This window comes from Amphimedon queenslandica, unplaced genomic scaffold (assembly GCF_000090795.2).
Source record: "Amphimedon queenslandica unplaced genomic scaffold, v1.1 AMPQUscaffold_12977, whole genome shotgun sequence".
NCBI classification, from domain to species: domain Eukaryota; kingdom Metazoa; phylum Porifera; class Demospongiae; order Haplosclerida; family Niphatidae; genus Amphimedon; species Amphimedon queenslandica.
The window spans coordinates 35446-44570 of NW_003546787.1; the positions used below are offsets into that span (position 1 = coordinate 35446).

Sequence of the window (9125 nt, forward strand, 5' to 3'; positions counted from 1 at the left end):
AAGAGAGGTTTGTTATCATTGTGTTGATAATTTCTTATTATTTTTAATTTTACAGTTCCCAATAGAAGAGGTTAAGCACTCATCCACTGATATTGGTAAGTATATGAACTGACCTTTAAACAATCCGGCCCTCCATACATAAATTGTGGGCAATGGTCAAACACATGTTAATAATATTTTTCATTTATAGATATATGTGATCCATTATGGTATGAGAATACCTGTACACCATTACATGAAGCAGCTTGGAGAGGATTAAAAGATGAAGTACAATGGCTTCTTAACAAGTTTGATTACAGCACATATCATCGTGGTCTTCATGGTTGGACTCCATTACACTCTGCATCATATGGTGGACACATTGAGATCCTTCAACTACTCATCCATCAATACGGTATTGATCCTAATGAAGGTGATGATAATAGTGTATCTAGTATACATATGGCATCTTATAAAGGCCACTTATCTATAGTACAATATCTAGTAGACACGTGTGACGTTCCTCCTGATCAACCAGACAATAGCAATAACACTGCATTACTGTACTCAGCAATGGGGGGCCATTCTGACCTAGTGGAATTTTTTATTGAGAAAAATTGTAATACTTCTCAGATTAATTGTGAAGGTGCTTCTTTATCATTGCTAGCTTGTAAAAGCGGAGAGTTAGCATTAGTCCACAAGCTTGAATCATTAAACCTATTCTCATCAGATTCAGTTAGTAATTTAGGACGAGGTATACTACATTATACTTGTCTTTCTATTAACGATGAAAGTGTTGAGCTTTATAAATATCTTTTAAATCAATATCAATTATTCTTTAATGTAAAGGATCGATATGGTAAGACTCCACTTCATATTGCTTCATGGTATGGTTCATCATCAGTTGTCGAGTATATTGTTAGTATTCAAGGTAATGAAGCATTATTAGTGAATGATAATAATGGTATGTCATGTTTACATTATGCATGTTATGCAACTATACATATTCCAGCTGGTATCGTGTATAGTAAGCTTATGGCACAAAGTCATGCATCTGTTATTGGTATTATCAGTAATACTAGAATAAAACAAAATATTGATATTATCAAACGAAATGAAAGAGTTAAAATGTTTTTTTCACTTCTCAAGAAAGCTAGCACTTGCCCTAACTTTGACATCAATGCCACTACAAATGATGGTAAGTCATTACTTCATTTTGCATCACACAGTGGCAGTACATTACTAGTGAAAGCATTAGAAGAATATAATATCAATTGTACATTAACTAATGATGGTAAGTCTCCAGTACATTATGCTGCCTGGTCAGGTTCTACTAGTGTATTAAGTTATATCATATCTCAGTATAATCTAAATGCTAATGATACTGATACTTATGGTTGTACACCATTAGTCTACTCCTGCTGGTCAGGTAGTATTAATTCTGTTAAATATCTTATTAATAATCATAACAGTGATCCTAATATCACTAATAAATATGGTACGACATGTCTCCACCGTTCTTGTTGTCATGGTTATATTGACCTCACTCAATATCTCATTGAAGTACAGCATTGTGATATTAATAAAACAGATAATGAAGGATGCACGTTAGTACATCATGCTGCATGGAGTGGTAACTTTGATTTAGTTCAGTATCTTATTACTGAACAAGGTTTATCTCCTACTGCAGTTACTAAGAATGGCCTCACTGCTTTACATTATGCCTCATGGTCTTATAACTTATCTCTTGTTGAAGATTTAATAACTACTTATCAGTTAGATCCACATCAAGCTGACAGTAAGGGTAAGCTACCAATTCATTATGCTGCTGAATCTGGTGATATTTTACTACTGGAATTATACGCGAAGGATTACATGTGTAGTCTGAGCCTATTAGATAGCAAAGGTTGGAATGTTATTCATTTTTCATCACTAGAAGGTCACACTCACTTGATCAATCATATCACCAGTCAATATCCTCAATACATTAGTTTACTACACTCTACTGATAATGAGGGTAGGATACCATTGCATTATGCCTGTTATAGTGGTAATATTCAGTTAGTCACATTTCTAATCAATGATATAAAGTGTGATGTCAATGCTAAAAATACACGTGACAGTACATGTGTCACATTTGCCTGTATATCAGGTAATCTTGATCTAGTACAATTCCTAATACAACAGTATAAGCTTGAGCCTTTAGCTACTGACAAACATGGTAGAACAGCATTACATACAGCTGTAGGCAGTGGTCATACTCATATACTGGAATGGTACAGTCAGGAGTATAGTGTGGATATTACTAATCACACTGACAATAACAAGTACACACTAGCTCATGAAGCTGCTTATAATGGTAAGCTACATTGTCTGCAGGAACTGATCAACAAGTATGAGTGTGATGTAAATGCAACTACTACTGATACTGGTAGTACAGTTCTTCATTTTGCATGTCTAAAAGGCCATGTTCCTGTTGTACTTTATCTCACTAGTCTTCCTCAGTGTAATATAGCAGCTAAGACTTCTATTGGATTAATAGCTCTTCACTTTACCTGTCTGTACAGTGACTCTGTTCCTATACTCAAACATCTGGTAGAGAATCATCACTTAGATCTGTATGCTATGGATGACAATGGGATAGCTCCTATTCATTATGCATGTATGCAAGGAGGATTAAACTTGGTCCAGTACATTATAGAACACATGCCTAATGGTAAACATGGTCTATCTTCATTCTTTTTTGCAGTGTACTTCAATCAGTTAGAAGTAATTAAATATCTTATTAGTAAGAATTGTAATTTATCAGTTACTGATGATTTAGTGTCTTGTGCAGTTCACATATCAGTAGAGAGGGGTCACTTGAATGTATTGAAATATCTCATTGATAATAATTATTGTAATCCTAATGCATTTGTTCATCAAGACTGTACACTACTACATGTTGCTGTAGCAGTTAATGAATATGAAATATTGGAATATTTGCTGAGTAAGAGTATACCCTCAATGAGTGTTGTCTGGTTGCGTGATATAAAGTGTTTATTAGACAGTCCTCATAACATATACAATAGTCCACATAATGCTGTACTTATTAATGTACAAGATAAAGATGGTAATACACCATTACATGTAGCCTGTCAACGTGGACAACAGAATATGGTATCACTATTACTAAAAGCCAGTCTGTCTAACAATAACTTATTAATTACTAACAAGAAAGGACAGACACCATTACACTTAGCAGTTGCCGCCGGTAATAAGGATACTGCTGAAGCTCTACTGTCCTCAGTCACTGGTAGTTCTACTCATCATGACCTCTTTTCAGCTACTGATAATGAAGGAGCCACTGTATTACATACAGCTTGCAGTAATGGCCATATTGATGTGTTTCGTTATTTATCCAGTATTTATCCTCAAGGTGTTAATGTAATGGATAATAGAGGACGTGGTTTACTTCATGCAGCATGTGAGGGAGGAGATATTGGAATAGTAAGAACACTAATTGAAACACATGGACTAGATCCTTTAGCTGAAGATGAAGATGGCATCACCTGCTCACACTTACTAGCAGAGAGAAAGAGAGTTTATATATACCAGTATTTGGAACCAAACATTGTCTCTAATCCAGTACCTAAAGACAAGTCTGGTCGTACTCCTCTTCATTATGCTTCTCGTTCTAATAATATTCGAATGGTACGTTATCTCATAGAGACCTTCTCCTGTACTCCTGATGATCCTGATAATAATGGATACACTTCAGTTCATGGAGCATGTGAAGCTGGTAGCATGGAGTTAGTACATTACTTTCTAACTGATCTCAATTGTAATGCACTAGCTGAAACTGATGATTGTCAAACCATGCTTTATTTTGCTAGTAAGAGTTCTAATTTAGAGCTTGTTCGGTTCTTAATTAACATATTTAGATTAAAACCTCGTCCACACGATATTGAAATAGCTCAATCAGTTAATCCTGGTTCATCAGTAGTTAAATATCTTCAAAGAAGATATTTAACTACTAAAATTTTAAAGATATTTAATATATTTCGTAGAAAAGCAAAGTGAGTATCATGAGTAACTTAAAGGACAAGAGATTGAATCTTAATCACAACCTTATCACCATTTTACCAATACACCATCTTACTGCAGTACCATATGTAACCTATCACCATTACACCATCATACCTATCCTACCACCTTACCACCATCTAACTACCTTACACCACTTTAGTACCATCATCACCATTACAACATTCACCCACAATAGTTACCCAATATTACCAATCCTATACTATATCTATATCCTATCTTAGACACCATCTTACCATTACACCTATCACCACCTTATCACCATCCCACCACCTTACATACCATTGTATCACCATTGTACTATTACACCATACACCAATGGCTACCAATATTACCTCTACAATACTTCTGTAATTATCTTAATTTGGATCGCCATTACTCTTAACACCTTTATACTAAGTTTTGACATTAAACCACCATTGTCATCTTATCATCACCATGTACACCGAAAACATGCAATATATCCATTACCATTGTACCACCATTTTACCATCATAATTGTAGCCACCTCACCAGTTATCACCATTACAACATATACCCACACATACACCCCAATGGTTACAAATATCACCAATCTTTCTTCTTTAATATATTCTCCATTAACACATATCACTGGAGCTACTCTTTACTTTCTTTTGTCAGTCTTCCCTTTCTTCCTTGATTAATAAAGTTGTTTTATTATAGCATGTACACATGTACCTTCATTTTGTACTACACTTAATTTGTTATTATTATTAATAGTTATAGTTGTTGTTATTGTTTTATGACATACTTTTTTTTAAGAAACATAGCTTCAAGTTTTCTATTTGACATTTTAATTAATTTATAACATAATTTTTTATAAAATCAAAATTATTAAATAAATCAAATAGTTCTCCTGCCACAGTGGACTTGAATTGATTACATCTGTACATTGACTACATTCAAGAACTGCTAGAATTTGATGTGATTCTTGACTGATCATTGCAGCCCCTAAATCAGCAAGATGTGTAGTATCATTGTTTACCAACCTCAATGGTCTGAGCCAATGACTCTCTTTGGGATCAGGAAATAAAAATGTAATATAGCCCATAGTTTTTCCTAAGAAATGGCTCTGATATTTATTGATGTTTTAATGCTATGTAGAAAGTTTCAGCCAATTCAAGCCTCAAATTTTGCAGTTACGGCCACTTAAAAATGGACAATTTCTAAAAGCTTCACTGCCCTTTCTTTTTTCAAGAAATGGCTACAAATTTTTCCCAAATTTTAATACATTTTTTTATGCATAATGTCAATAATGCTGTATTTTATGCTTTGTAGAAAGTGTGAGCTACATGTGTAATTCTGGAGCTCAAATTTTTGATATACGGCCATTTCAAAAATGATTGGATTTCTGAAAATTATTTAAAATGCCTTATGCTGTGTAAAAGCTTGACAACTCAAATTTTTGAATTATGGCTATTGAAACTTACTACATAGCATGCACATGCACATCTTAACATAAATTTAAGAGCAGCTTTTAAAAGTTTTTGAAAATCAAATTTAAATTGGACGAGACCAACTAGGATTGCTGGGAAAATGGATACTCTAACTGCTTCTTAAAAAGGACTTGACTAGTATTAATTTCTCTTTTTGTCAGTACAATAGATATTCCTTCAGCATATTTATTCAATCCTGTCTCTCATAATTCATGCATGTGCTGTAAAATCATAAAAATGATAATAATAATAAAGAAAATTATTGTTTGTGTAAAATCAACAAAATGGCATGCAACTTAAGAAATAATTATAAATTTTGCAGGTAGGATTCAAAATGACCAACGAAAATACAAAATGAAAATCCTACAGTTGTGATGCAATTCTACTCTTGAAAAACTATTTGTCAAAGTCAGCCCAAACTTTCTACAGAGGAAAAGGGCATTAATATGTATCAGAAAATGTAATAAAAATTGGTGGTGATTTTGGAGCCATTTTAAAAAGCAAAGGCTATGGTTTTTCAAAAATGGCTAAAAAATTACCCTTAATTCATATTATAACTTTTGTTACACATTGATGTTTTCCTTAAATGCTGCCTCAATTAGAAACGAGAGCACTAAAGTGCATACCCTCGCCACAGTCTGTGTGTAACAATTTAAATAAATTAAGAAAAAAATAATTAGTGAAAGTTTTGACACAGAAAAGAAGCTTCAGCATGTAAAAACTTAGTGAATGTTTTGAGACAGTGATTTTTTTGTTTTTTAGACAGAGAAGAAGCTCCAGCATGCTTGCTGCGCTGCAGCAATGTAAAGGTGTGGCTGCAATGAAGGTGTGGCTCAATCAAGCCATGCTCCACCCGCACACACAGTAATGGTGGCACATGGCTCTAAGTGGTGAAGAAAGCTTTAGTTTTTCTCGACTTTTAAACAGTTTAGCGTACATTTGTTAGGCTCTATTTGTTGCATACAAACGTCTATTGAGCCCCTGATGTTTAAAGACTCTGGCCGCTACTTCGGGAGAAGAGAGCCTCGTGTAAACTCACAAAAGTATGCATGACTTTTTGGGCTACCATATCTTTAAAACGAAGATGATTAGAGCAATTCCTCTCATATTAATGAAAGATGAGGCTTTGCTTTATTGTTTTATCTGCCCAGTTGCTCTTTTGCTCACACTATGAAAAAGTTGTCGGGGAACCGACCTACATTTGGCGACTTTGCCAGCTTCTTCTTCCACGGAAAAGAAAAATATAGCATTCCCAAGACGGAGAATAACTTTTTCTAGAGCCAGTATTGATTATAAGACTCTCCAGGACTAGACAAGAAAGCAGTGTCAGCTCATAAGTGGAGGCCAAGCGAACACACACACACACACAGACAGGACGACTGCTTTACCCTCGCCCTTCCACGCCTACGCGTGGGCTCAGGTAATAATGGTCGTGTTATTTGCAAGTACATGGGTTTCCTTGATATTGCTGGAACATACCATAGAGCTCAGATTTGGTCCAATTTAATGGATGACCTATAAGTTGTGCTGGTAATGACTATGTGATTATTTTGATATACCTTAGGGTCGGTATTAATTGCGACACTTAATTTTAGCATTTTTAGCGAGTGTACCTTCTTGAGTTGTGTTATGCTATTGAGTGGGGGTTTTACCATTGATTTTTTTCCTATTTTCACTAACATTACATTTCGCTAAATCAGGGTCCCCTTGAAAACGCTAAAATTTAAGAGTGCAATTAATACCCACCCTAAGATAAATGATGCACATGTTGTCTGTTATCAACTAGGATACAGGAGAGCTAGTTTTGTCTATCCTCATTTTCACTATGGAAAAGGTGCTTTTCCAATATTGATGGATGATGTACAGTGTACTGGTGGAGAGGCAAAGATCACTCATTGTCCCAGTACTCCTATTGGTGAACACAACTGTCATCACAGTGAAGATGTTAGTGTTTGCTGCATTAATTGAATTGAACACTGTAAAATTAATAAGATCATTTCTAATTAGATTTTATAGTTGTTTGACTGATTGAATTTAATTTATTATGTATAGTTTATTTTGATGTTTAGTGATCAGTTATTATGACATACAGTAGATATCATAAATTGAGAATAGTACATACTATTGATGATAGTCAAAATTTGAAATTAAAACCAGATTAAGCAATAATGCAAGTAACTTTCAGTAAACTATAGATAGAGCTTTACTATGTGTACAAAAATAAACAATTCAAAGTTTGGCAAAAAACTTTTTCCAAAAATTTCTGAAAAGCTAATTGCAACATCAAACCTAGTAACAGAATTACCAGATGCTATATAAAGCATGTAACTTGAATGTGCCCTGATTACTATAATCAGAAAATAGGTGGTATCTGGCAGTATAACTGCATGCTTATGAACTAGACTGGTCCAGTACTATATGAACTAAATTGTAACTGCTTAGCCACATTTTGCCTGGAGTCATATACATAATAAAGTTACTATCTAGACACTTTGATAGTAATCATTTAAAACTTGTTGGTCCTATCCCAACTAATGTCACATACATGTAGGAGGAGAAAAATGATTCTGCATGCATGTTTAAGGAGTGAATTTATCTGTTTAAGGAAGGAACATTAATGTTTCTTAATTGATATCTACATAGCAAGGGTATTGCAATTAGGCTTACTGGCAACATAAATATTATAGACTTTTTTTACATGAAACACAATTATAAATTTTAATTTTAATGGCAATTATTTTCAATGTGCTGCCTACAAGTTTAAGCTGTATAGATCTACTAGTTAACTGTCCTTCTTTTGAAGTATAATGGATATCTATGGGGTCTAGTTCCTGGAACCAAATTATCGTTTGTATTATTAACATTTGTATTATTATCATTTGTATTATTATGTTAACTAATAACTGAGCACTACACTAGATTTACATGGTTGATTATTTTTGCATGTAGTAATTATATAGGCACTGCCTTCAGTGAACTTATTGACTACAATTGTTCTGCTACAAAGTATATGAACCAGAAATTTTATTATCTCTTCTTCCAAAACCCAATTATCCCATGTACGTGTTTACACCTACAATTGGATGCATCCTACCACATACTCACAATAATTGAACTACATCACACTGCCCCAGAGGCGTATTTAGGGGGGGGCTGAGGGGGCTTGAGCACCCCCCTCAGGGCTGGGCTCAGAAAAAATTACTGAAGTCCTGGACTCTTGCATCACTACCAAGCCTCTTAACAAAGTTATCTAGCCCCCTGATCATGATTTCAGCAGTTTCCAGTGCTTTAAGGAGCAATCAGAAGTACCAGTAACATAGAAGTATGCTTGAAATGATCTTGGCCCCACCCGGGCCGTAATTGACGAAAATGCAGGAAAAGGCCGTTTTACCACCGTAAAAGTGGGTGTGGCCAAAAATCGCGGCGCGCTTCGCGCGCCCTTAGCACCCCTCTCTCCCAATTCCTAGATACGCCCCTGCTACCCAGTAGCATAATGGCTGGTAAGAAGGACTAGTCTATTCTGACATGACACGACTTTCTGATTAATGATTCTAGCCACTTCAAAAAACAATGATTATTAGTAATATAATGTAGTTATAGTAC

At 34.7% G+C, this 9125-nt stretch overlaps 2 protein-coding genes across 2 annotated transcripts; both read left to right on the top strand.

Moving 5' to 3' along the window:
* The first annotated feature begins 1107 nt into the window (after positions 1–1107).
* LOC109585958 (putative ankyrin repeat protein RF_0381) lies at positions 1108–3038 on the top strand. Its single transcript, XM_020002105.1, has 3 exons — positions 1108–1177; positions 1736–2968; positions 3016–3038. The coding sequence occupies exons 1-3, from the start codon at positions 1108–1110 to the stop codon at positions 3036–3038; spliced, it is 1326 nt and encodes a 441-aa protein (XP_019857664.1).
* Positions 3039–3135: 97 nt separating this feature from the next.
* LOC105314350 (espin-like) lies at positions 3136–4041 on the top strand. The gene has a single exon (XM_011408463.1). It carries the CDS (start codon positions 3136–3138, stop codon positions 4039–4041), a length of 906 nt encoding a protein of 301 aa, XP_011406765.1.
* Positions 4042–9125: the final 5084 nt, after the last annotated feature.